Consider the following 27,891-nt stretch of genomic DNA (forward strand, 5'->3'; position numbering starts at 1 on the left):
AAAAAAAAGAGAAACAAACTGATTCCAATGTTGCCTTTTGCAATCAAAAGATACAAAATATAGGAAAAATGAAAGTAATTTTCTTTTGTTGGAACTGTTTACAAAAGATGGATACAAATAGAAATTGTCTCCTCTAGAGGGAGCTTGTTAAATTGTTGCTGGAGTCGATCTGGGGATTTTACAGCTGCAAGATTAGGATCGTGAGACCAGACTCTGGCCTTGAATAAAAATGTGTTTAGAAGAAGTTTTGGTGCTTGCTTTTTGCAAGACAAGCGCTTTGTTGGAGCAGATGCATGAGAAGATGGATTTGATGACTGTTGCAGTCAAAAACTTTGGACAAACGGCGAATATTCATATAGAAACCATCCAGGAACCAACTCAGGAATTTGTTTTGACAGGGCAAGTGCAAGTGCAGAAGATAATGGAGGAGGTCGCTGTTGAACCTCAAGTAACACAAATGGAGAGACCCGAGGCCCTGCAGGAGCATAAGCCGCTGTTTTTGAAGATTGAATCTGGAGTGGGCCAGGGGGGGTCTGGAGTTGTGGGGGCTTTTAATTTTGGAGGGTCTTTGAAACATGCTTTTAAATACTTTTTGGACTACAGTGCTGAGTGTGGGGAATGGGACTGTGGGGAATGGGCTGATCTACTGAGGGGAGATGGGGATATTTTTGGGTCGGAGTCTCCCCGAGTTCTATTCCTCAATGAGAAAGGAAAGAAACTAAGAAAAAGATCAACAGAAGACAAGATAAAGTGCAGGTATAAACAAGAAGAAGATCTGCAGAAGGGGCATGGAAGAGACTTAAGAGCCTCGGACACAAGAGCACCAGGTTAATGGACTAGATGGAATGGACAGTAAGGACTGACATAACCCGAGACCAGGAAGAAGAGACGTTGGATGAAGATTGGAATAAAGTTTTTTAAAAAAAATATTTTGAGAATTAGTGTAAAACTAATGAGTATTAGGAAAAATGTTGGAATGAAACTATTTGGCTTTAGTAGAAATGATACAAGGAGTTATGTATAAATAAACATTAAGTTTTAAGCTTTAAAGTATTTTATGGTAAGATAAGGTTAAAATAAATTAAGGTAAATTGAATGACAGAACACAGTGAAAGATAGCAAGGATTTGCTGAGTGAATTAATATGTTAGACCGTTAAGATAAATTACTTAACAAAAATTGAGAAAGATTGAAAGAATTTGCTGGAAAAATTAACTAAACTAGAATACAAAAAGGGAGGTGTGAGGAGGTCGAGGAAACAAGCAAACAAAAGATAAAGATATGGAGTATTGGATGTGTGTTTTTTATTGTTGTATTGTTGTATTGGTTTTTATGTTTTTTATTTTTATTTTTTATGTATCGAAATGTATGTCTTGTTGATTTTTTTGTTGTTTTCCTTTTTTCTTTTATTTCTAAACCTCTAATAAATATCTTTTTTTAAAAAAAGACAAGTTCCAAAGATATACCAGCACCAGGCCATACCAGCTAAGTGTTATAATTGCACTCTGCTAGTGTAACTCTGTGGGTACAAGAGCCCAAAATGCGTGGCGGTGGGCATAGGGCAGCAGAGGAGCAGGAATCATAGATTTGTAGAAAAGGGACCACAAGGGTCATTTAGTTCAACCCTCTGCAATGCAGGAATCTCACCCAAATGGGGCTCAAACCCCCAACCCTGAGATTAAAAGTCTCATGCTATACCGTCTGAGCTATCTCTCAACCTGAGCTTGTTTAGCTCTTGGTCCAACTGTAATACTGTGGGGAGGGGATATTGTTTTTGTTTGTTATTATGGCATGCATTTTTGTGTTTTCATATTATAAACCACTCTGTGATCTTTGGATGAAGGGTGGCGTAGAATAATAATAATAATAATAATAATAATAATAATAATAATAATAATGCTGCAATGTGGGGGCTCAGCATGTGAGCCTTGATAAGTCACAAAGACCTGGGTTTGAATCTTGCCTCACCCCACCCCTAACTCAAGAGAAAGCCTTGTGGGAGGGGGAGATGTGCTTTCCTCCGTTCCCCTCCTTCCTCTCTGCCCCACATATTTACAGTATAGTCTGAGATCCTTTCAGCTCCCAATCCTATGCTGAGGAGTTAAATTTGAGGCCTTATGCCAGGAGCACATGACATTGCCTTGCACCCTATCAGGTTGTTGGGATACCTAGCTCAATATTGCCTCCATCTGGCTTTGCCAACATGGTGCCCACCATGTCCTGCCAATGTGCCTGCCAATCTTCCTTTCAACCCCCCCCCCCCAGTTCAGAAGTCAAACTCTTTTAAGTTTGAGGGAGCTGCCCCAGTTTTCTCTCTTTACTAGGGTTGCCAAACCCCCAGGGCTGGCCTGAAGCCTCCAGGTTTGCCTCCCATCCCCTCTAGTGGCAGGGTGGTGCTAAGGCCACACATGCACATCCATCACTTGGTGTACATTACAAGATGGCTTGCATGTGTGAATGGGCTGCTGCAGTGCAGATACACTGCCACATAGGTTCCTATCACCTCACAGGCAACCTATTTTCTCAGTGGAGCCAGTTCACAGTCCCCGTCTCCAAGTGAGCAGAGGCTCTGTGTGTGCCGAAATCAAGCCCTCACCCACACAGGTGTAGCCAGGCTTTATGTTGGGGGGGGGGAGGGCAGAACCTCAGTGAGTTATGTTTTTTTTCCTAAATAAATGTTTAGGGGTACTCTCATTTTCCTACTCATATTGAAATACTGCCCCTCAATGAGGACGAACTTAGATTATTGTTGTATTTTAATATTTTGCTAGAAGCTGCCCAGTGTGGCTGGGGGAACCCAGCCAGATGGGCAGGATATAAATAAATTAATAATAATAATAATAATAATAATAATAATAATAATTATTATTATTATTATACAAAATGTTTAGCGGTATGTGTACTCCTGCATCCCCCCAGAAAAAACAGCTTTGGCTAAGCCCATGGTCACCCACATGCACCCTAAACATTATTTTTTTTGGGGGGGGGAATGCCTTTACATTGATGTTTTGCTGCTGAATGCTTTTTGAGACCAGCAGGACTTGGGGTTGCTTATTATGGCTGTTTATAGGGGTTGGTGTGGTTCACACATGCATGAGTTTTCAGGGAGAAGGGGTGTATATGTGTGTGTGGCCATCTGCCATGGGTGCTTTAGCTGAGATTCCTGCACTGCAGGGGAGGGTTGGATTAGATGACCCTCGGGGATCCCCTTCCAACTCTTCAGTTCTCTGTTTCTTCGACTCCAAGACAGCGGGAGCCCAGCCCTGCCGAGCAGCAGGATCCCTCAGGGGAGGACCCAGGGGAGGACCCCGCCGAGACCCCGAGGGAAGCGGCCTCTTTAAAGCGCCCTTGCCGGCGAAGGAGGCGGGGACGTCGCCACAGGAAGTGCCCCCTCCCGGAGCCGAGGAAGGGGAATAGGCCCCAAGATGGCGGTGGTGGCGGCGGCCGAGCGGCTCCTGTCGGAGGGGGAAGGAGGCGCCATGGACTCGGCGCGGCTCTCGCCGCCGCCTCTGCCCCAGCCCCGCGGCGGCGGCGGGGAAGCGCAGCCCCTCGAGCAGCTCCCGCAGAGCAACACGCTGGTGGGGCTGCCCATCGTGGCCATCGAGGGCATCCTGGGCTTCCTGTCCTACGACGAGACCAGCCAGCTCCGCCTGGTGAGGGGCCGCGTCGTGGGGGGAGAGGGAGGCGCGGGGCCGGGGGTGGGGAGGAAGGAAGAAGCGACGCCTCGGTCCCCTGCCTTGGCTGGGTGGGGGGGATTTGGGGGCGCGACACTTCGCATCCGTTCGCTTTGCCGTTTTCCCCCCACCCCACCCCTCCCCTCCGGATTGGCAAGCGTTTCCACTTGGTTTTTTGATTCGGTTCGGGGATCCCAACTCCACGCCTCCTTCCCCGGCTTATCCCTTTTCCTACTTGATTTGGGAGAGACCGGCGTGGTCGCACTGGATGACCTCTGGATTCCCTTTCCTTTGGAAATCCTCTCTCCCCGCCCCTCCTGCCCACCTTGAAGAAATCGCCCGCTATTTTTTGGGGGGGGGGAGGGAGGGAGGGAGGGAAAGGGATCCAGCCAGAGGTTTAACGGGGGAGGGCCAAGGATGATGGCCGCAGGTTGCAGCCCCTTTGCGGCAGAGCTCTATTCGCCTGCTGCGCCTTTTTCGGGAAAGATTGGGAATCGGTGGTACGACGCTGGGGGGGGGGAGTGAAGGTCTCTGTAAATCGGATCCTCATTGTATCTCATTAGAACCCTGTTCATATTCAACATTCACCCCCCTTACCCACCCCGCTTCCTTGTATTTTGACTTTTTCCCCCTTGACAGCGTTTCCATTGCAGACCATCTCTTTATATAGCATGGGCGATGGGACTCTTCCGATGAGGTTGATCGTGTAGAGTTAATTTCCTCTACCATGCAAAGAGACTGCGGTACATAATCTGTGCTTTAGGCCTGTGTATCATTTCTATAGTGCTTTCTAGTGAATGGAATGCTTTTCTTTCTTTTGGTAATTATTTAATGTAGCTCGTTGTAATTCCATAGAGTTGGGGGCAAGTGTATACTGCTAGGAGCCATTCTCAGAAGATCTCGAGTTCATCTAAACGCAGAAAATCCATGTGGCAATAGTCACATGGGAGGGAGGGAATTTGTGAAATAAGAAGAGTATCTACTGCATCTGTTTTAGTTCTGTTCTGATAAAGGCACAGTTTGGATGCATTCAGTAGCTTTAGAATTTCAGTATCATAAAGCAGATGTTTAATAATCTAAGGCTTATATTCTCCCTAAGCTAGTTCCTAGCTGTGGAATGAAAGCTTTACTATTGTCAGACTTTCTCCATAAAAAAATCTTAAAACATTATTGAAAAAAATACCTCTAAATTGATGCTTTTTGAGATCAGGTCCATGTTTTGATACAGTCTACACCAGTGTCCAATGTTAATTTTTAATTTTAATGGATACCCACGTATGTGCCTGTGAATGCCGTCTCTGTAGGTTTCTCTGCAAGAGTATGGCTTTTTCTCCACAGCAGTACAATCCTTTGTGTATTTACTTGGAAGTAAATCGGATATTCATCAGTTCAGCTTTCCCTCAGGTAATGTGCAATTGCATAGGATTGCAGTCTAAGGCACTCAACCTTGGGAGTGCCTACTACTTCAGGGTAGATATGCATTGGATTACAACACAGCTTTTTGTGATGAACAGTGTCATTGACTGCTTAAAGGAGAGCTTATTTTGATTCCTGATGCCTGAGATATTTGACACTTTTTGAAAATAAATATGACAATGAACAGAATTTTGTTTGCTTTATTTCTCTTGTTGGTATGTGCAACCTATGGTCAAGGCAGTAAGCAAATTGACTAACTTGTAAAGCTTTGACAGGTTTTTCCACCTTTCAGTTTTCATTTTCTGTTACCTCTTCATCAAACAGCATTACAGCCCTTTGGGGGAAAAAATTAGATAGATGTGTGTAATACCATGACAAACATCTTTGGTTAGAACAGGCATAGGCAAAATTGGCCTTCCAGCTGTTTTGGGACTACAACTCCCATGATCCCTAGCTAACAGGACCAGTGGTCAGAAATGATGGGAATTGTAGTCCCAAAACATCTGGAGGGCCGTGTTTGCCTATGACTAGGTTAGAATTGAATTAGAAGGGGAAATGTGCATTATTGCTTTTGCCTCATATTCCTCTGATCTTGGAGGGTGGTTGCCATCTAACATACAGCCCAGTTTTATACATAAGTGCTCAGAAGCTAGTCTCATTCTGTTCATCGGACTGTACTCACAGGTAAGTGAGTTTAGAATGGCATTCTTAATTTATCTTAAATATTCTTAGAATTGGTGTAGCTGAGATTCCTTGCTAAACAGAAGCTGCTACCAGTGCTTTTTTCTGGGGGTACACATACCCCTAAACGTTTTATGAATCTAAGTTTGGCCTCATTGAGGGGCAGTATTTCAATATGAATAGGGAAATTAGAGTATCCCCCAAACATTTTTTTAGAAAAAAGCACTGGCTACTACAAAGGACAGTTGCGTTGGCCACTTCATCACTGTGCTATGAAAAACTAGCTTGGGTTAAATATTAAAGCTTTATAAGAAAGTAACAGTGGATTTCTAGTTGCTATTGTGAAGCAAACACCAAACCCTCTCTTTTCTCAGCTGATGTGTTTACGTAGGCATCAAACTGATGTAGCTAAGCAGCCAAACATTCTATCCGCTTCACAGTGCATAGCAATTGACGGGAAAGATCCAAGTAAGATTCCTTCTTTGCTTCAGTGGCTTGAAGAGTGGAATTAATCATATACAGTTGATCATATTCATGGTACATAATGCAAATCTGATAAACCTGTACAAGCTGCCTAAAAGGTTCAGTATCCTACAGTTGCCCAACTTGTTTCCTTTTCCAGTACAGTGCTACCTTGGTTCTCAAACTTTATCCTTTTTGGGACTCCTTTCGATTCCCAAAACCGTTCAAAAAGCAAGGCACGGCTTCCAATTGGCTGCAGGAGCTTCCTACACTCAAGCAGAAGTTGCGTCAGATGTTTGGCTTTCAAAAAACATTCACAAACCAGAACACTTCCGGGTTTGCGGCATTTGGGAGCTGATTTCTTTGACAACTAAGCCATTTGCGAACCAAGGCACTGTACTTGTCCCATTTGTTTGTTGGAGCAGAGATGGCCCTATGCCGTGTTCCCATAGTGCAGCTTAGGAGCGCCTTGTGCAGTTTACTCCTCTCTGTCTAATAGAAGCGGCAAAAACAGTTGTGCTTAGTGACGTGCTTATATTTATATGAGTGTTTTTGAAGCACAGTGTCCCTCCAGTGCAAGGGGGAATTGATTATTTGAAGGATATGTATGAGAATAACTTAAGCTGCCCTGCTCAGAAGTGAGACAGATGGAAGGACAGTCTTAGGTTTTGTTCTAGGTGCCTTGGGCTCATGTAGCACAAAACCCTACAGTGGTGCCTCGCAAGACGAAATTAATTTGTTCCGTGAGTTTTTTCGTCTAGCGAATTTTTCGTCTTGCGAAGCACGAAATCCCATAGGAATGCATTGAAATTCAATTAATGCGTTCCTATGGTCAAAAAAAGTCCAAACAAAGCCAAATTTGGTACAACAAGAGTTTATTAAGTGCTCTGTAAAGTCACACATACTGTAAAGAGCATTTCAAAAACTGAAGGAATAATAAATTAAGTTTCTAAACATGACAGAAAAACATTTAAAAATCAACAAAGTGTACTGTACATTTTCTAAGACTCTGTGGGACAACTCGAAGAAGGTTCCTCTTCCACTCTTTGTTTCTTGCTGAAGAACCTGTCCATGGTTTGCTGCTTCATCTGCCTTTTCAGCACCTCCCTGAAAGGCGACATGACCCTCGTATCAAAAGTGTTCGCTTGGTCATGTGCCACGTGCTTGTCAGGGTGGTGCCGCTGTGCAAAAGCCTGCACATCCTTCCACTTCAGGCAAATGTCCCTCAGTTCTTTGGAGGACAGCCGTTCCTCAGTTGCTTCCTCCTCTTCCAGCGAGGCCTGCTCCTGCGCAGCCTCTGCCTGCAGTTCGACCAGCTCATGGGTGGTCAGCTCGTGGTCGTGCTCCTCCACCAGCTCGCTGATGTCCTCCTCTGTGGCCTCCAGGCCCATGGTCCTCCCCAAGGCAACAATGTCCTGCACCACTGTTGACTCTGGTGCATCAGAGTCACTTGGTGCCACACAGTCCGGCCACAGGCTGCGCCAAGCGCAATTCAAATTTCTCTGGCTGATCCCGTTCCAGGCCGTGGTGATCATCCTCAAGCAGGTGATAATGTCGAAGTGGTCCTTCCAGAATTCCCGCAGGGTGATGGTGGTGCAATCAGTCACCTCGAAGCATCACCTGAAAAGCTCCTTGGTGTAGAGTTTTTTTGAAATTGGCGATGACCTGCTGATCCATCGGCTGGAGCAGTGGCGTGGTGTTAGGCGGTAGGAACATGATACTGATGAAGCTGAACTCCTCCAACAAGTCCTCCTCAAGGCCTTTAGGATGAGCAGGAGCATTGTCCATCAGAAGCAAAGCCTTCAGCGGCAGGTCGTTGTCCAGCAGGTACTGTTTGACAGCAGGGCCAAAAGCACGATTGACCCAGTCCACAAACAGCACACGTGTGACCCAAGCCTTACTGTTGGATCGCCACATGACACTCAGCCGCTCCTTGTTGACCTTGTGTTTCTTGAAGGCCCGTGGGTTCTCCGAGTGGTACACCAGCAGGGGCTTGATCTTCAGGTCGCCGCTTGCGTTGGCACAGAAGAGCAGGGTCAGACGGTCCTTCATGGGCTTGTGGCCAGGCAACTTGGCCTCCTCCTGTGTGAATGAAAGTCCTTTTGGGCATCCTCTTCCAAAACAGCCCGGTCTCGTTGCAGTTGAAGACCTGCTGTGGAATGTAGCCCTCCATCTTCACAACCTCCAGGAACTCCGCTGCAAAGTCTTCAGCCACAGAAACATCAGAACTGGCAGCCTCTCCATGCCTGACCACGCTGTGGATTCCAGATCTTGTCTTGAACCGGTCAAACTAGCCTCTGCTTGCCATGAAGACTTCTGGCTCGCCTGAGGTTCCTGGCTGTTCCCAGACGAGGTCTGCGTGCAAGGCCTTGGCCTTCTCACAAATGACGGCCTCAGTCACTGTGTCCCCTGCATGCTGCTTCTCTTCTAACCAGATGAGCAGCAGCTTCTCCACCTCCTCCAGAACAGCTGGGCGGTTCTTCACGATCTTGGTGACTCCCTTGGCTGCATCAGTCACAAGGATCTTCTCCCTCATCTTCAGGATGGTCCCGATGGTCAATGGATTCCTCCCGTACTCCCTGGCGAGGTCTGTCACACGCATTCCACCGTCGTGCTTCCGGATGATCTCCTTCTTCATTTCCAGCGTAACCTTCACCTTCTTCCCCTCGTCGGCCTCTGCAGCAGCAGTCTTCTTGGGTCCCATGGCAGCACAGCTCCTACCTTCGCACCCCCCCCCCAAAAAATCAGTGCTTCACATCCAAAAAATTCAAAAGCACCCAGCCACCCACCACACAGAAATTCAAACCCAGAATTTTTTTTTTTTAAAAAAAGCAGAGTGGCCCAATGGTCACAAAAAATCATAAAAATGCAGAAAAAAACCACACAAGCTTCCAGATTCTTGCAAACCCCTCCCCAACACCAAGTCCTTGAATTCCAAACACCCCAACCCAAAATCCAAAAAACCCCAAAAAAGTTTTAAAAGTTTAACTTACCGAATGGCTGCAAAAGAAGTTTTGCAAAAGCTTCAAAAATCACCAAAGTCTTCAAAAACCTCAAAAAAGGCTACCACACCGCGTGCTATGAGTTGCTCTTCGAAGTCAAGTCGCAACTGCACCTCTTCAAGCAATGCACCCTGGGTATTAACGGTTTTACGAAAAAGGAAACAAACTTGCAAGACGTTTTGTCTTGTGAAGCAAGCCCATAGGAAAATTCGTCTTGCGAAGCAGTTCAAAAAACGAAAAACCCTTTTGTCTAGCGAGTTTTTCGTCTTGCGGGGCACCACTGTACTGCCCTATATGCAACTTGATTTTGCTGTTGGCCATGACGCTACCCACTCAGCAGTGTTTAGCCCAAAGAGTTCAGACCAGGCTCTTCGTTACAAAGATTGAATGGAGATAATCATTCTGGGCTCCCATCTTCTATCACAGTTAAGATAATCCTCCTATCATGTAACAATTCTCCATCTGGTGATTCTGAAACATATGCAGATGTGAGGAATTACTGACAGAGCAAGTTAAGCAGAAAAAATTAAGCAACTAAACAAGCAAATATCCAGTTATTGGGAAAGTGTTCTACGACCAATTTCAGGCAGCTTCTCAACAGACAGATGAATACATGGTAGAACATGAGCAGTAGTTCTTATGTGTTTTCCTTGTTCTGATTTTAACCTTAATATTAACATGTGCAACAATAGGCTTATGAAACAGGTGATGAGTACAAAGAAACAGAACGGAAAATTACTAAACTTCTGATCCCAGCCACCCCTTTATCTTATATAAAAATGCACCTTGAAAATATTGGAGTATTTGTATGTGTTTAAGATGCCTTGTTTAATTGCCCTGTTGTGTTCTTTCACTTTATAGTGGTGTGCTGACATCCATAGTGCACAAGGTGCTTTCAATTTGTGGGATTGGAGCAACAACCTCCATGGCACATCCCTTTTGAAGGCGTTCAATGTTCTGGTACGCACACTGGGTACTAGGTTATTATTCATTTGTGAACCCCAGGACTGCTCTGGAAGAGCAAAGGAGAGAAACTGGATAATGGGTGGGTGATTCCAGACACCATATTCTGTTCAGTACCAGTAGCTTCAACCAGGATAATGGAAGCAGAGGCGATCATGAATTTGACACTGTTTGGCACCGTGTTTACATCCTGTGCTGATCAATATGCAGCTGACTCTTCACTCTATCCGCTCACCCCAGGCATGCCGAGGTATTTTTAAGCTGGTGCTTGGAGACTGTCGAAGAATGGATGAGAAAGAACAAGCTGTAGCTTGATCCAGACAAGATGAAAGTCAGATCTCATATTAGTTCTCCATGCACTTGTCTCATTAAGACTGGGCTACTGTAATGCACCTTTGAAGAAAGTCTAGAAACTTTGAACTAGTACAGAATGTGATTGCCTGGTTCTTGGCAGGGGCCAAAAATCTGGAGGTGTTATCCAAATATTGTGTCAGTTGCAATGATTATCAGTGAGTTTCCAGGCCAAATTCAAAGTGCTTTGAAGCACTGAATGACTTGGTATCTGTGTCTGATTGGGAATATAAATGAGGGTAGTTAACTGGGTTTTGCATAAGCTATTGTTATTTTATACTGATGTTTATTGTTGCTGTTTCTTAAAAAACATTTTTGTGTTATGGATTTGTACTTTGAAATATTGTACGCTGCTCTGTGGAGTCCTTTTTCAAAGAGCAGAGTATAAATCCATTAAATAAATAACTATAAATACAAGCATGCAAGTTTAGAGTAACAGGGATTAATACATTATTTCAGTGTACATGCTCAAAACACTTCTGTTTGATAGCATCCAGATGGCATCAACTTGACTATGCTTCTTGTTACTGATTTTCAGATATTTATAATTACTATACTTCCCAACACAGTGAAGTATCCTGATCTGAAGGAATGCATGGGGGCAGGGGCTGCATCTCTGAAGCCCTTCAGAAAGATATACCGTAAATACCACTGCAGGAGGCACTGAAACCAGCTCCCGCAGGGATCTTCTTACATTTTTAAAGAAACGTCAAGGCTGTGAGTTACTCAGCACTTGCGTAGAATTGCAGGAAAGCTCTAGAATCTAGCTTACCTAACATTCTAACCTAAGGATTCTTTTAAAAAAAGAGAATCTCCCCAAGGCCAGTTTTTGTTGCTTATGGTTGCAAAGATGCATTTGAAAGTGTAGATAAATCTTGGCTAAGCAGCAGAAGCCAAAAGGATCATTGGAGGTGATTCTCGGGAGTTGGGTGCTGAGTCTTCAATGCCTTGCAAAGCTTCTTTCCACCATTTGCCTCAAGTGACTAGCGGAAGCAGAATAAACAATTCTGCAAAATATAAGAGATCATACAGACTTGTGTAATTTATACAGGTTTGTGGAATTCATCACCTCGGCATGTAATTTAGATTCTCCACCTCCTGCTCCTGCAGTGTAACATACTAACTATATCCTGACAAAGATATGAGAGACCCAACTAGTTTAAAATGCAGTGTGGATGAGCTTCCTGCACCTGTACACAAACGGGGAAACAAACCAGAAAGCTGTAGATAATTGTAGATTCCCATTATGTGCAAACCTTAATGGCTTCAAAGCAAGCCAGGATTTGGTGGCTGGCAGAACTCCAGTTGTCTGGGGTGGTTAGCAGTTGCTCATAACCAATGGCACTCAAAAGGAAGGGAGCACCTGCATAGACACTATTGAAGTTGCACGTGTAGCTAGCCAAGTTGCTCACTGGTTTGCTGTACGGTTCCTGAGAGCTTGTCACTGAGCCAACAGTCTAGTTTAGCTTCTTTTGTGCCTGTTAAAAGTGTTCAGAGGTGGAGGTCCATGGAGCATAGGGATTATATACTTGGATGGTGAAAGTAAGGGCCTCATGGCACAAAACAAGCCAATTGAATGGACTTCAAAAGACAAAAAGAATTGCAGGTAGTGGAATAAGTACTTATTGAAAGAGATCTCCATGTCTCAACCATCTTAGGAAGTTGACTGCTGTACTTTGAACAGCCAAACCTTCCAGACAAAAGACAACCACATTGCACCAAATGCTAGAGTGGCCTTTGAGATGCCCACATACCAGGGTGGTATTCTGAGTACGGCAGTGAATCCAGGGCTACCAGGAGACTGCATTCAGGTATTCATGAAATAGTGTTTGCCACGAAGAACAGATTAGAATAGAAGAATAAATTAGAATAGAAGAATAGTCCATAATTCTCTGTTTCTTGAGGTTATAGGATCTCCTGGCAGCTATTTTTTCTGCTTTATACTAGCTAGTGAAGAGTACAATCTTTTCCCAATGCCACAACTGACCAGTGCTTATGTGTGCCAGTTGTTATTCATGCTTTCTGTTCTTGTGCATGAGGCTATTCCAGAAAATTTCTCAAGTGTCCAGGCACATCTTCGCACAGACCTATCAAAGTGTGTGGCTTCTGTCTACTAGCCATGATGGCTTTGCTCTGCCACCACACCCGGAGGCAGCAATGCTTCTGAATACTGGTTTCTGGAAACCACAGGAAGAGAGAGAGCACTTATGTGTGAATCATGCTTGCTGGTTTCCCACCAGTATTTAGTGGGTCAGTATGTGAACAGGATGATGGGACTAGTTAGGCCATTGGCCTGTCCCAGCCAGGCTCTTATGTTCTTAGATGTTCTTCTGACTTACACTTAGTACAGGCAACCCCCAATTTGCACGGGGATTGCATTCCAAGTCATCACACGTGATGGTGGAGAGCTCATAAGCCTGTGCTACCCTCTTCCGCCCCCTTTTCCAGCCACTTTTGTGTCACCTCAAAGCGTGCGCGAAAATTGATCATTGTCTTTAGTAGAAGACAGCTCTGTTCTTGAGAGCTTTTTCTGGGGTGGAGGGGGAGATCACAATCTTCTTCTCTTTTAAACTGGTTTTCTTTGCTTATTTTCTCTTATAGTCTCCCCTTATAAAAACATGGCTAAAGCTATTTTTTGGGGGTGCTTCTATCTGGCACTAGTAAGAAAAACACTCACTCTTTTTTCACAGCTTTGATTGCTTTTTAGGTTTATTGACTCTGAAATTTCCAAACATAGCAAGTTGAGCCTTTTTGAGATAGTGGCGTCAGTTGGATATTAGATAAGAATTTCATATATGTTCTCTCAAAACTAGTCATTCATGCAGCAGGGACTGGCGATAGGAAGGCAGTGGAACAAGAAGGGGATTTGTCTTAAACTTGATGTGGGGGTAAACTTTGGATGCACATTTGACATCACTTGATTCAACCTCTCTCAAAATGATAGCTGTGCCATACTGTGCTTGTACAACTATAGACTTGGATTTGGGGAATTAGCTTTACTGTAATTTAAACGTCTAAAACCATTAGATATTGTGCAAAAATCTTCAGTGAACTTGACCAGACCCTCCTCGTAGGCTTACCATCTGATCAGAGACTAGACATATAAAGTTATGTTTTAATTGTTTTGATTTTTGTAAAGGAATTTGTTGCAACTTTATTCTATATTTCATTTTAAAGTGCATGTGGTTTGGTTTGGTTTTGTTTTGTTAGGCACTTAGAGAACTCCTGTTATAGAGCAGCTGTATAAATGCAGAGGCAGTAATTAAGTAAGCAATCAAGTGAAACTTTGGAGCAAAGGGAAGGAAGGTAAATGAGGAAGAGTCAATGCGGAGGGGGAAGTGAAAAGATTTCTTAAATGTAAGAAATGGAGGAAGAGAATTGGGTAGCATAATGGTATAAAAAGATTCCAAGGCTATTGAAACCATTTATATACCACTTAACTACAGTTGTTCTCTAAACTGCATTATTCTTCCGTGTCTAATCAAAGATCTGCCTAACTCGACATTCTGCCTTCAGCATTCAGTTGGTCCATTACTCTGTGGAAGCCTATCTCAACAAATGGTAATTGGAAGCATACTACCATTTAGGTTCCATTTTCAAGCTATTATAATCAGTATCTATCCTTGATTGATTCAGTCCTTCTTGAAAAGCCGCCTTTGCCGGTGCCATCATAACGTTCTGTGGTGCTTAACTCTGCAAGTTCATAAGGTGAAGTGCTTTCTTTGAATGAAAGGTATTGTCAAAGGCCTATTTCATCAAGTGTGTGGGCCACTTCACGTGTTTGATGAAGTAGGGTGTAACTTACGAAAATTCATACTGCAATGAATTGGTTGTTTCTGCCTTAACAAATTACATATTCTGCTGTTCTGGAATTAATAGGGAACATCCTATTATTCTGGTTATTTTGGTAGACCCTGTGTAGTTTTTCTAGTTCTAGAATACCTTTTCTGTGATGCAGCTGCATATAGTATTTCAAATATGGGTGCATCATATTTCACATAGAAGTGTCATTAAAGTTTTTTGCTGTTTTATATTCAGTATCTTTCCTAATAGTTTCTGACATTGGCTTTGACTCCTCGCACCTCCATTGCAGCATTCTGAACTGGCATCTTTTGGGAGACATGCTATGGCGCCCAAATATTCTGTGTAGCTTTAGTAGGGGCACTTTTCAGGGATTCCCCAATTTCAGACCACGTGTGGTTTTTTCCTCAGTAATAATATTAGGCTGAAAAAATTAAGTAACTTCCACAAATGCTGTTAAAATATATCCTTTTGTTTTAGTAGTTTGATCTTGAACATACTAAAGAGTGAGTTTGAATCCTAACTATGAATCTTGCTTCCCCACTGCCAAAACACCCAAAATTGCATGTCTGAGCTTCAGCCAAGTAACTAGGTACCGGTGCAGCGGGAAGGTAAATGGTGTTTTCATGCACTCTGGCACTCGTCACAGTGTCCTGTTGCATCAGAAGCGGTTTAGTCATGCTGGCCACATGACCCAGAAAAGCTGTCTGCGGACAAATGCTGGCTCCCTTGGCCTGAAGTGAGATGAGTGTTGCACCCCATAGTCAAGTTTGACTGGACTTAACCATCCAGGGGTCTTTTACCTTTTTACCTTTTACATGAGTCACATCCACCATTTTGTCGTTCGAGTTGGGATACAGCCTTTTGGAGATCCTTTGTTGTGTAGGATTTAACTCCCTGAATATGTGGGTGTCAGTCTGCAAGTCTAGCTGCCCCTTTATCCATCCCTACACATATTGCTTATGTGTGGAATTATAGCATTAGTGAACAGAACCGGTTTTGTTTCTATGTTCCCAGGTAGATTTTGACTGAGGTTGTAGTATTCTGCTTTGCCACTAGGTGTCAGGGTACGCATATCATTGCCTAATGTGTGTATCAAGGAACTCTAAAGTTAGTGGGTGGAGAAGATGCACATTAAATTATGACATGGGCAGTGCTGGGTTTTTCTCTCTTTTGCTTTTGTGTGTGCTTTTGTCATAGCTGACAATGTTTCAATTTTTTAAAGGGAAATTCTCTTATTCCGAATAGGATTCCTCGCAAGAAAAGGGAAAAGTTTACAGCTATGGCTTTTGTGCTGCGGCAACATTGGAAATTATTTCTGATTCATGGATGTCAAACCACATTTGTAGAAGCCAATACAGTTGTTTTAGAGATGCTAGCCCAGGGGAGATGGGAACATGCCAAACATTTATACATGTCACAAACTGTATGTTTTCTAGGCACCTAGGTGCTGTATGAACCCAGTGTTTTTCCAACACGCAAAGCATTAGTACACAAAGTCGTTCATTTGGCTTGTAATCTACTTTCAATCTCTTTTATGTCGGGGAAAGCTTAGATCAGCATGCTACAATTTAACTGGAGGTTCCAAGATCAGAGACTTTACAGTATAAATTAAGAAACTTCCCTGATTTGTAGAATACATTACAGTGGCACATAACGTTATAAACTTCTTGCGGTCAAGTATCACTTTCAGGGAAAGATGCTGTAACTGTTTTCAAGGACATATTGTTAGTTTCAGGTAAAAAACAAAGAGGTTTCTTCCTTTGCTGAAATGTAGATGAAAATATATTTAACAATGCGGAAAAAATACAGCCTTTCTGTAGTGTATATTGAGTGCAGAGCAGAGCAGCCTTTTAAACCAAACAACCCAGGAGTTCATTTCTTTCCATGTTAGCTTTCAGAACCTTCTTCTTTTTTAAAAGATAGAAGTTACCTGGCCAGTAATAAGTAATAATAAATAACTTCCTTCAGCAACCTGTTTGATAACACAACTGTGAACATATTTTGGGTTTTACTGCATTTTATTATTTGTGCTACAAAACTGCATGCGCACGCACGCGCACACACGCGCACACACACACACACACACATATATCTTCTGATTATAACTCTTACTTGGTGTCTCTTTGGAAGGCCAGGTCAGTCTGTGTTAGACTTCATAATATTTATTTTTTTAAATTTATATATCGCCCTTAATCCAAAGATCTCAGAGTGGTTCACAGAATCTCCTTGTTTTAAATGTCTGAGAGAGGAGAGCCAAATGACTTTGGTCTCTCTCCTTTGATGGTTGTTTTTTTCCCTCCTGTCTTCCTCAAGATCTTTCCTGAATTTTTCTGGTACGGGTGTGTATTTTCAGCTTTTCTTTGGGATAAACAGAACCTGTTTCTTCAGTCTTGCCTCATGTGTATGGTGTTTATAAACCTTTAGTCATCTCTGCTTTCTTCATAAACTTCTCCAGTTTCTCTGCATTCTTCTTAAAATCTAAAAGAAAACAAATCTTCAGCTGCCACCTGGTTCATGCCCAGTAGGTGTGTTGTTCAGTAGCTTTGTGTCACTGAAAGCTTAGAAATAGTTTTTGTGCAAGCAACTCCAGTGTTCAGAGAGGAAGCCAACTGTGTCCTTTGCCAATGGCCAAAGGAACAAGGATGATTGCCCCCCCCCTCTTCCATGGCCCTTATCATTGACCAAAGAAGGAATATCTAAAGAAAATATACCTTCCTGTTCCCTTCTTGCCAGCCAGAACTGTGTCTGCTGCAACTGATGGTTGTCTTGGGAGTGCAGAATAAAGTGAAAGGGGACACTGGCCTTTGTCATCAGCTGGGTTTCCAGGTACCTGGCCATCTCTGTTCAGGCAAGAACAGCGAGGGAATGTCACTGTGCCCCAGCTGAATAGAAATGCCAGATTGATTGATTGATTATTGATTGATTGATTGATTGATTGATTATACCCCACCAATCTGGCTGGGTTTCCCCAGCCACTCTGGGTGGCTCCCAACAGAAGACTAAAAACAGAATAAAACTTCAAACATTAAAAACTTCCCTAAGCAGGGCTGCCTTCAGATGTCTTCTAAAAGTCAGATAGTAGTTTATTTCCTTGGCATCTGATGGGAGGGTGTTCCACAGGGCGGGCGCCACTACCGAGAAGGCCCTCTGCCTGGTTCCCTGTAACCTCACTTCTCGCAGTGAGGGAACCGCCAGAAGGCCCTCGGAGCTGGACATCAGTGTCTGGGCTGAACGATGTGGGTGGAGACGCTCCTTCAGGTATACAGGACCGAGGCTGTTTAGGGCTTTAAAGGTCAGCATCAACACTTTGAATTGTGCTCGGAAACATACTGGGAGCCGGTGTCGGACCGGTGTTGTATGGTCTCGGCAGCCACTCCCAATCACCAGTCTAGCTGCTGCATTCTGGATTCATTGCAGTTTCCAAGTCACCTTGAAAGGTCGCCCCACGTATAGCACGTTGCAGTAGTCCAAGCGGGAGATAACCAGAGCATGCACCACTCTGGCGAGACAGTCTACTCACTGCAGCAGCAGCAGCAGCTACTTGCACCTTTAAAACTTTCTACCTTGTTCTGGCATTGTTTTTGATCTTTTGCCATTCTCTTTCCCCTCCATACCTTTTCCTTTTGTGTGACTTACCTTTTAGTCTGTAAACCTGAGCATGTGCCTCAGCTTCTTTTTGATTATGAGCTCCTTCGGCAGATGAAAGAGTGGAATAAACATACTGTATAATAAATGGAATTGAAGTGAATGTTATAATTTTTAAAGAATCCATTTAAGAAGAGTGTTACGCCACTTGAGAATTCATTCATGCACCAGAAAGCATGGAATTTTTTTGTTAAGACATCAACATCCACACCATGGAAAGGACAAAGTGACGGTTTTGTAATCTTTGGAAGCGGCCCCATTTCAAATTGTGCTGTGTAGCCTTGTGGCACTTACGACAAACTGGTTAATCATAAAAGGGGCTCACAGCTTATTAACTACTAAAGAAGACACCTTGAGTTTTGTTTTTGTATTTTCAATGTAGGTTTGTAAGCGAATGGACTTGGTCTGCCAGAGAATGCTGAATCAGGGATTTCTGAAAGTGGAAAGATACCACAACTTGTGCCAGAAACAGGTTAAAGCACAGCTCCCAAGGTATGTGCTTACCACAAGATCAGAAGTAAAAAAAAATCTGTATTTGCAAGAAGATTATATAAGGAAAGCTGCTTTGCAACCGGTTGTGAAACAAATATTTAAAGTCTGTATCCTGCTTGTGCCTGATGGATTTGTGACAGTAGTCAAGGTTCTCCATATAGCATGAAGAATGAGCTACCAGTCCTGTTTGTGCACCTTAGCACTGCAGCAGAACAATCTGTACCTTGAATGATTTTCTGTTTGGGTTGACTTTTCCCCCTCTGCTTGGCCCTAGGCTCTCATTTTGCTTGAGTGTCACTGCCTGTCTTGCCTTTGGAGAAGACAGGCGCTATCAGTGATATCCTATAGTAATACTGTAAGTCATCTTTCACCATCCTGGGGACCCTCCAGATGTTTTGAAATATAATTACCTGACCCTTGGCTGTACTGGCGAAGACTGCTTGGGAGTTGTAGTCAAAACATCTCACGGGCATCGTGTTGCTTACCCCTGCTGTAGGTCAGTGGGATTATAAATTGCATGGCACACACTGGAATAGGATAGTGAGTTTTGTTTTCATATACCAACTGGCCACTGAAGGGTGTGTGTGTGTGTGTAAATTTTAAAAATAATAGAGAGCAGGGCTACATATGGGAATTGGAAAGCCCCTGTGTAGAAGACTGTGCCTTCCACATTGCTTTATATCCTGGTTTATGTACAGTACTTAATGCAGGTTATCATTCTGTATGCTGGTTTTTTGGCTTCTCAGCACTGCCAGAGGTAGAACTGATTTTAAACGGAGGCACTTACAGAGAAATGTTGAAGCGCTAGCTTCTCAAATGTACAACTTGAGGCCCTTCTATGGAAGCCACAGCCATTTAAGGTCAAGGAAATCACCTCCCAAGTTCAGCATTTCCTGAATGGTAACACCTTCTATGGTACTCTCTCTCCCCAGGAAAACTCCAGCTCAACTCCCATAGCATTCAAAAAGCTGGTTAAAATCTCTTGTTTTGCAGGGCTCTCAGGTTGGTAAACAACTTTGAGTTCTTTACTGTATTATCTCTGTGCTTTATTCTAATACATTATCTTCATATACAGCATCTAGCATTTTTAGTGCATTTGTAGTCATGTTGGCCACATGACCCAGAAGCTGTATGCCGGCTCCCTCGGCCAATAAAGTGAGATGAGTGCCGCAACCCCAGAGTCGGCCACGACTGGACCTAATGGTCAGGTGTCCCCTATACCTTTAAGCTGCCTTGAGGGTCCCATTTGGGATCAGAAAGTTAGAACCGCTGTGGGGAACCTCCAGTCTGTGGGCCTAATTAGGTGTGCCAAACCTCCCCCTTTGACCTGCAAGGTTATTTTAGCCAAGCCACATCCATCTGCCCTACATGCGACATCACATATTACTGTAAAACATGGCTGAGTTGAACATGTCTTTGCAGGCACTCACTGATCAGTTGATTGGCAGCACTCTCAAAGCATTGTGCATGGGGCTTCCCAAGATCAGCTGATCCGTCAGCGCTTTGTGGGCTGTGCCCTTGCCTGTGCCTTTTGATTTCAAGCCATGTGGGCAAAAATGGGTCTCATAATGTCAGGCGATGTCCCGCCCAACTGCCAAATTTGGCTCAGAGAGAGAAACAATCAAACCCTAACCCATGGGTAGGCAAACTAAGGCCTGTGGGCCGGATCAGACCCAATTGCCTTCTGGATCTGGCCTGCGGATGGTCTGGGAATCGCTGTGTGGATCGCCAGCGTGCACATTCCCTCCCTTGGCGGCGCCTCCTCCCTCCCTCCTCATGGCTTGTCTCCGCCCTGCCTAGAGGAGGAAGGGGGCTGGGCTTTGTTGGTGCCAGCAGCAGCAGTGCTTGAGCAGCCATTTTAAGCAGCCCCTCTCCGGAGCACTTTCACGCGCCGCTCATTGTCCCTCCGCCGCTGCCAGCCCCTGCAGCTTGCAAAACACAGGTAAGCAGCCATCGGGGCTCATGGTGCTCTTGCATCATCCCCCCCCCAAAAAAAATATAGTCTGGCCCCCCACAAGGTCTGAGGGACAGTGGACTGGCCCCCTGCTGAAAACGTTTCCTGACCTCTGCCCTAACCCATCCCTGGGCTATAACAGAGGTCTGACATCGGAGGCTGGAGGGACATTGCTGCTGCCGTGAGTGCTGCAAGGTCCATTTCCACATGGCAAAGGGGACGGAGCCCAGACTCACCCTGAAGAGTTAAAAGAAGCTCCTGGGAGTCTGGGGCTGCCCACTAGTCCAGGTGGAAATGGGCCTTGCAGCAGAGGGAGTGTGTGGAAAAAAGAGAGGGATATTACTGTTCAATTAAATTAGCAACAGCTTCTGGTATCTTCGCATTAGGTGCTGAACTGGTAGCATAAGCAATGTCACCTGTATCCAGTTCTTATGCTATAGTGTGAAATATCAAACTGCTGTTGGAATTCTTCTTGGACTCATGCAAGTGTGGCAATGGTGGTGAGCAAAGGAGGGCTATGAGCGATGTTCTAGCAATGCATTTTCCTCATGTAATTATTTTTAAAGTAATCCATCTACTTTTCAAGGAAACTCAAGGCTCTTTAGTTTCACCCGTGTCTGAAAATTACTTGGAAAATAATACGATAATTGTTGGATCTATATAAAAGCAGATTGAGTCATAAACATTATTATTTTGAACTAGAATGGAAAAAAATGGAACGGCTTCTTAAAGCACACATCATTTTTGGTGTCAGAATCTTGTGAACTTCCAGACACCTGTCCTGCAGATCTCTGCAGTGTTTCTCACTGTCTTGGATGTGTCTTTGTAGACGGGAATCGGAACGGAGAAATCACTCGCTAGCTCGCCATGCAGACATTCTTGCTGCTGTAGAAACAAGGCTGTCCCTGCTAAATATGACCTTCATGAAGTATGTGGATTCTAACCTCTGCTGCTTTATACCTGGGAAGGTAAAGTCCAAAAGATGGCTGCATTTAAAGTGTGATGGAATAAGTCATTAGGGCTAAACTATGTTTTGATGAGCCACTGATGGAAGTTCAGAACCTTCTGTAGGCTTATCTCAGATGGTTCTTATCTAAATACTGTTCCTTTGTTAATAACAGATTGGCTTAACAACTTATTAGGGCTTTGATCATATGGTATGTAAATGTACTAGCTGAAACCATTTATAAAACATTGATTAAAACGTGAATTGCATTGCTTGTGAATAAAACGGTAAACGACTCATAAGTTGTTCTCAAGATAATTGCAAGTACCTTTCAATTACTTTTAAAATAATTTTAAGTCACTGTAGAAAATAGACATTATTAAAGGATATAATAATAATAATAATAATAATAATAATAATAATAATAATAATAATAATTTATTATTTATACCCCGTCCTCCCCAGCCAAGGCCGGGCTCAGAGCGGCTTACAAGCAATAATAAAAACAAGTTGAATGATTACAACTTAAAAACAAAATTAAAATACAATATTAAAATATTAAAATTTAGCCTCATCGCAGAAGGAGAAGGAAAGGAAAAAAGAAAGGGAGGGAGGGAATCAAATTGGCTCCAAGCCAAAGGCCAGGCAGAACAACTCTGTCTTACAGGCCCTGTGGAAAGAAATCAGATCCTGCAAGGCCCTGGTCTCATGAGGCAGAGCGTTCCACCAGGCCGGAGCCAGAGTTGAAAAGGCCCTGGCTCTGGTTGAAGCCAATCTAACTTCCTTAGGGCCCAAGACCACCATATGCTGCTCTTAGCTTTTGCCAGTCGCCATGTCTCAACTTTTCTCATTTGTTTTAGGTAATTGATGAAATTTATCGTGTGTTAAGGTATGTAAACTCTACCAAAGCTCCTCAGAGAGCCCATGAAGTCCTTCAGGAGTTAAGGGACATTTCATCGATGGCAATGGAATATTTTGATGAGAAGATTGTTCCAATTCTAAAAAGAAAATTGCCTGGATCAGATGTATCAGGACGGCTTATAGCGGCAGCTCCAGGTACCTCATGTATTCTCTGAGTACATTATGCAGATAGTGGGAAGCTATAGTACTTCCACTTCCTTGTGACAGAAGTGGGCGCAGTGTGTGTGTGTGGGGGGGAGATCTCCACCTATGCTCCCTTGTTATCATTAAAAAAGTGTGTTCCATTACTATATTAAAACAGAACATAACGTTTTAAAATAGAAACTATTTGAAGGATCCAGAGAAAAAGTGAGAAGCATTCTGCTAGTGGAAAGTGTGCTTCCAGCTCCTGTGCATGGAAGGGGGAAGGATGATAATTTTCCCCACCCCAACTCTATATTCCCCACAAATCTGCTCTGCTTCCTTTGGAATAGGGTGGGAAGTGATTTGCAGCAGCTGCAAGGGAGCAAAGGTGGAGATCTGCCCCCCCCCCACTGTGCCCACCTCTGTTCCTAGGACTCTTCACAGGATTGAAGGCCCTTCTGTGAACAGAGGTGTCCTTTGGATCCAATCCAATGGCTTCTAAAAGGAAGAACCTTCATTCTTTGGTTATCTTGCTTATATTCATGTCTTTTGTACTACTGAAAGTAACTTCATATTGTTGTATGCACGGCTGGAAGCACCAGATTGGTTCTGCCAGTGAGCCTGCACCACTGTATCCTCACTGCCATCATGCTTCATCCCCATTCCATCCCAGTAAGTGTGTTTATATGTGTTGGAAGCTGCCCAGAGTGGCTGGGGCAACCCAGCCAGATGGGATGGGTTATGATGATGATAATGATGATGATGATATATTATGTTTATTTTTATTATTGTTGCCTAATTTTTCCTTAACACTGCATTAGGAAAAGCAGCACCATGACCTAAATTATGATGGTAATTTACACTTTTTGATTTACACTTTTTGATTTGGTGGGTGGAGCACAGCTTTCCTGCTCTCCCTTAATGATAGGTTGATACTACAGTGGGAAATTAAATTACTTTCTAGAAGCCACAGAATCCTGTCCTGGTGTGATTGTATGAGTAGGCAGTAGGTGGTACCGGTAATTATTTCTTGTGTGCTAATTTTTTTCCTTAAAGCAAAAACTCGAGTGCAGTGTAATGTCTTGTCAAGCTCTGTTTTTTGCTACTTTATTATCTGGAATTCCAGCTTTGCAATAGAGGCCTTTAGCTCTCATCCTCTTTAGGTTTGGATTTGGGGTTGATAATAGAATCGTAATTACTGAAAAATGTAAAATTAATATACACAGTGTTTTTTCTGGGGGTGCTCAAGAGTATGCAGTACTGGTGCACCTCCCTCCCCCATTAAAAGTGTGGCACTTACTGTAACAACTTCATGGTTGAGTACCAGCACTTTTTTTTCTATAAAAAGCACTGAATATGCAATACAATAGCTTTCCCCAGTATATAGTAGCAACAGAACATAATACAAACAGAATAACTGATAATATAGAACTCTTCTAACAATACATCAATAATTAAAATAGAAAAATGTACAGTAGTGTAAATTAATAACAAACTTTTTTTTTAACCCCCACGATTCTTACCAAACTAGAGCTGTTAAAATTCTTTAAAGTCTTAGGATAGCCTCACTCACTCTGTACCTGTTCAAAGTCCCCTTTTAATAACCAAATCACACATATTTTTTCACGTAAAATGCCAAGAGATTTTTAGCTATCAAAATAGATACTGAATATAAATCAACTTGGCTTTGCTTCCTCTATATCCTTCCTTCCTTCTGTTCTATATACGATATGCTTCCTACAGTCTTCTATTTTGTATACAACTTTGGCCAGTAAAACCAAACTTGAATCCTAAAACAAAGCAGTGTTTACTTTTTGCCCAAATAATTCACTCTTTATACTTAAAGTCAACCTTTAGAGGGCAGCAGCCGTATCTCACTTTCCAGCACTAAATTTTACTTTGCTTATAGGGAGGTCTGGAAGCATGAGGTTAGTTCTTTAGAATGTTATTCATGTACTTTACTGGAAACAGTTACTTCAAGGCTTGGGTAACATTCAATGACATAACAACCATATTGCTGGGGGCTGATATGTGGGTCCTGATTACTGAAGTGACTGTTTCCCATGAATGCTGATTTCATAAGAGAGACCCATGCAACCAACATCTGTTAACACGGCTTTTTTGTTTACCACGAGGAGCTCCTGAAATAGTTGGGCTAAAATGTAAAAGGCCTCCAACATACCTGGAGTAATATTTAAGGGCAGAATACAGTGGTACCTCGGGTTACATACATTTCAGGTTACAGACTCTGCTAACCCAGAAATAGTACCTTGGGTTAAGAACTTTGCTTCAGGATGAGAACAGAAATCATGCTCCAGCGGCACGGCGGCAGCAGCGGGAGGCCCCATTAGCTAAAGTTGTGCTTCAGGATAAGAACAGTTTCAGGTTAAGAACGGACCTCCGGAATGAATTAAGTATTTAACCCGAGGTACCACTGTATACAGTTGGTAACATAACGTTGAAACAATATTTAAGGGGTGTGCTCACTTGAAGGGCAACCTATTCTGCTTGCTGCAACCCAGAGTAGGAGTGTCTCTAAACAGCACTTTCCTCTTTACCTGTTAAGCAGGAATGTAAAAATCTGTGAATATGCTCAAGTCTTGCACATGCATTAAATTTTGTTTCTATGCTGGGGAATAGTTATAGATTTGCTTGTTCACATTCACTTTGCAAACCTTGATGCTCTGTTTTGAAGACATAAGACTGAGTGCAAGTCAATACAGTGGTGCCCTGCAAGACGAATGCCTCGCAAGACGGAAAACTCGCTAGACGAAAGAGTTTTCCATTTTGGAGGTGCTTCGCAAAACGAATTTCCTATGGGCTTGCTTCGCAAGACAACAGTGTCTTGCGAGTTCCTGCTGGTTTTTCCCCCCTTCCCCCCCTTTTTCTAAGCCGCTTATCAGCTGATCCGATCAGCAGGTAAGCCGCTAAAAGCCGCTAATAGCGCTAATCCTCTAATCCGTCAATGGGCTTGCTTTGCAAGACGAAAAAACCGCTAGAGGAAGAGAATCACAGAACGGATTCTTTACGTCTTGCGAGGCACCACTGTATCTGAAATGAGACGGGGGAAATGTAAATTTTCTCTTCCTGCAGTTCCAGGTCCTTCTGCAGCCTTAACGACAATGCAACTCTTCTCCAAACAAAACCCCTCGAGGCAGGAGGTCACCAAACTCCAGCAGCAAGTGAAAACCAACGGTGCAGCTGTGACTGTGCTCAGGCGCGAAATATCGGAGCTTCGCACCAAAGTGCAAGAGCAACAGAAGCAGCTGCAAGATCAAGATCAGAAACTGCTTGAGCAAACCCAGATCATAGGTGAGCAGAATGCCCGATTGGCTGAGCTCGAACGTAAACTGCGAGAGGTTATGGAAAGCGCAGTGGGCAATTCCTCAGGGTCAGCACCAAGCGAGGAGACTCCTAGGAAAAGGAAGAAGGCTGTCGAATCAATAGGTGCGCTTAGGAAGTCTAAACGCCTTCGAAATAATAAATAACTTTGGAATAAATGACACCTCCAGGAGGATGTACTGCTTTATAGTAGCCCAAGCAGGTTGTCTGGTCTGGATACCGCTATTCAGAGCATGGTGTCATTTAGGCTGCTGGTTCTTCAGAACACCATAGACTTGAACAACTTTCTCTCATTGCTGAGATGTTTCTTCCTAAACCTGCCCTGCTTCTGTTTGAGTGGGCCTACGGCACAGAATCATTATAACTTGCCATTGATTTGTACTAACCAGACCTGCTCTATCACGTTCTGAAAAGTTAATTTTCCTTTTCTGTGCAGATGACTATTAAAGTGAAACTTATATTTATGCATCTGTCCCTGTAAATGAGTATACCAGATAAACCCAGGCTTAATTGGCTAGAAGATTAAAAGGGGATAAACAGCAGATGTTCTCTTCACTTGAAAGAACCACTTTTTGAAAATCTCGTGGGGTTGGGGTTTTTTTTTGGCGGGGGGAGGCTGACTTTTTTGTTGCAAGTGACCAGGTTTAGAATGTCTGAAAAGTAGCTTATAAATGTGGGAGTCAACATAACAAGTAAATATGACTTCTGAAGCTTACAGTATTGGCTATATATATTTTTGTAAAACTTAACAGGCAAGGGACTTCAGTTTAGATTTCACAAATGCATACCCTCCTCCTAAGCATTTGGAGCCATATTTTTATCTTTGCATGGAGAGACGCATGCATTGCTTAGTCAGCTTGGTAAAGCATTTGCCTGGAGTTGCAATTAAATCGTTGGCCTCTGTCACCTTTTGTACCGCAATTTCTTGGTTCCTTAGCCATGACTTTGCATTTGCTTTCAGCACAGCTGTTTCTTTTCTTGCGAGGTCATTTTATCTTACTTTTGTCAAGAGTATATAAGCCAGGCTATTTTGCTGCTTCTGCTTGCCTATAGATAGCAGGTACTCTTTTATCTAAAGGTTGATTCCTTTAGCCTGTGAGTTTCTGATTATACACTACTGATGCTGATTCAGCGGTTCAAAGACTATTAAACATTGGATAAAAACGATTTGTTCTTTGTATTACACAGGCTTCCTAAGGCATGGTTCAAATTCTAAAAAGTTTATGTTGAGAGAAAGACCTTACTGTTACATTGAAATAACTGTCTAATACTGTGTTCCTTATCATAAAAAGTAAATTGATTTCAGACAAAAAAAGCTTTAATTTCTTTTGCACTCCTTCCATTTTGAATTTTTAACTGGAAACACATGTCTTGCACTGTACAGTCTGGATTTGTCACTTTAACAGCCTCAAAGTTGTAATGTACAGTGAATTTCTCCCCGGTTATGTTTTTTTTTTTAAGCATCCAACAAGTATTGCTGTTCATGGTTTTTAATTTGCTGTTACCAAACGATGTCACTGTTGCTCGACTGTTACATTTTTCTCTTAATCTGCTGTTGCCGAATGGACATATTTTCACAAGAATGAATTTGAAACGAGAATAGAAAATTGAATTTGAGTGGTCGTTCAAAAGGCCACTCATAACTTAGACATTTCACTGAAGTACCTTGGTTTAAAATGGAAGCTGCTTATTCATTTTCATTTGTCAAGTTAAAGATAAAACACAAAGCTTTCCTAAAGACTGTTCTGGGCTTTTTCTTAAATGTTAATCAAAGTCCATTAATTCATAATTTGGAGTAGATTCCCCCCCCCCCCATAAAACAATATATTACAATTTGATGTCAAGAGTTTGGAGTTTTGATTTTTTAATTATATTGTTTTTGCTATCTTAAGGCCTTTTTACTGTTTGTGTCCCCGTCCCCCCTTTTAAATGGGAGCAGACTCTTGTGTCTTAGCAGTGGGCATATATTCAACTGTCTCAAGGATAATATATGAATTTTAAAACATTCACTTGAAAGTTTCTTATTTTTGAGGAGCTCTGTTGTACAACATCAGCATGATTGATCATTAGAAATAACTACTGCGGATGCATTCCAGAGTGGGAACACAAATGGTAG

The 27,891-nt window shown here is 43.0% G+C and overlaps 1 protein-coding gene across 1 annotated transcript; it reads left to right on the top strand.

Annotated features, from left to right (window-relative positions):
• The first annotated feature begins 3,409 nt into the window (after window positions 1-3,409).
• On the top strand, window positions 3,410-27,780 carry FBXO28 (F-box protein 28). The gene is made up of 5 exons (XM_082217849.1): window positions 3,410-3,652; window positions 18,380-18,489; window positions 21,273-21,411; window positions 22,250-22,445; window positions 25,527-27,780. Exons 1-5 carry the CDS (start codon window positions 3,425-3,427, stop codon window positions 25,919-25,921), a joined length of 1,068 nt encoding a protein of 355 aa, XP_082073975.1. The 5' UTR covers window positions 3,410-3,424; the 3' UTR covers window positions 25,922-27,780.
• Window positions 27,781-27,891: the final 111 nt, after the last annotated feature.

The sequence above is a fragment of the Podarcis vaucheri genome (genome assembly GCF_965113315.1).
Source record: "Podarcis vaucheri genome assembly, chromosome: 3".
NCBI classification, from domain to species: domain Eukaryota; kingdom Metazoa; phylum Chordata; class Lepidosauria; order Squamata; family Lacertidae; genus Podarcis; species Podarcis vaucheri.

Excerpts from the sequence above, each read along its gene's own strand:
- FBXO28 (XM_082217849.1), top strand. The coding sequence starts at position 3,425 with ATGGCGGTGGTGGCGGCGGCCGAGCGGCTCCTGTCGGAGGGGGAAGGA. Across the intron at positions 18,490-21,272 it reads GTTAAAGCACAGCTCCCAAG|ACGGGAATCGGAACGGAGAA; the intron begins GTATGTGCTTAC and ends GTGTCTTTGTAG. Across the intron at positions 22,446-25,526 it reads GCTTATAGCGGCAGCTCCAG|TTCCAGGTCCTTCTGCAGCC; the intron begins GTACCTCATGTA and ends CTCTTCCTGCAG.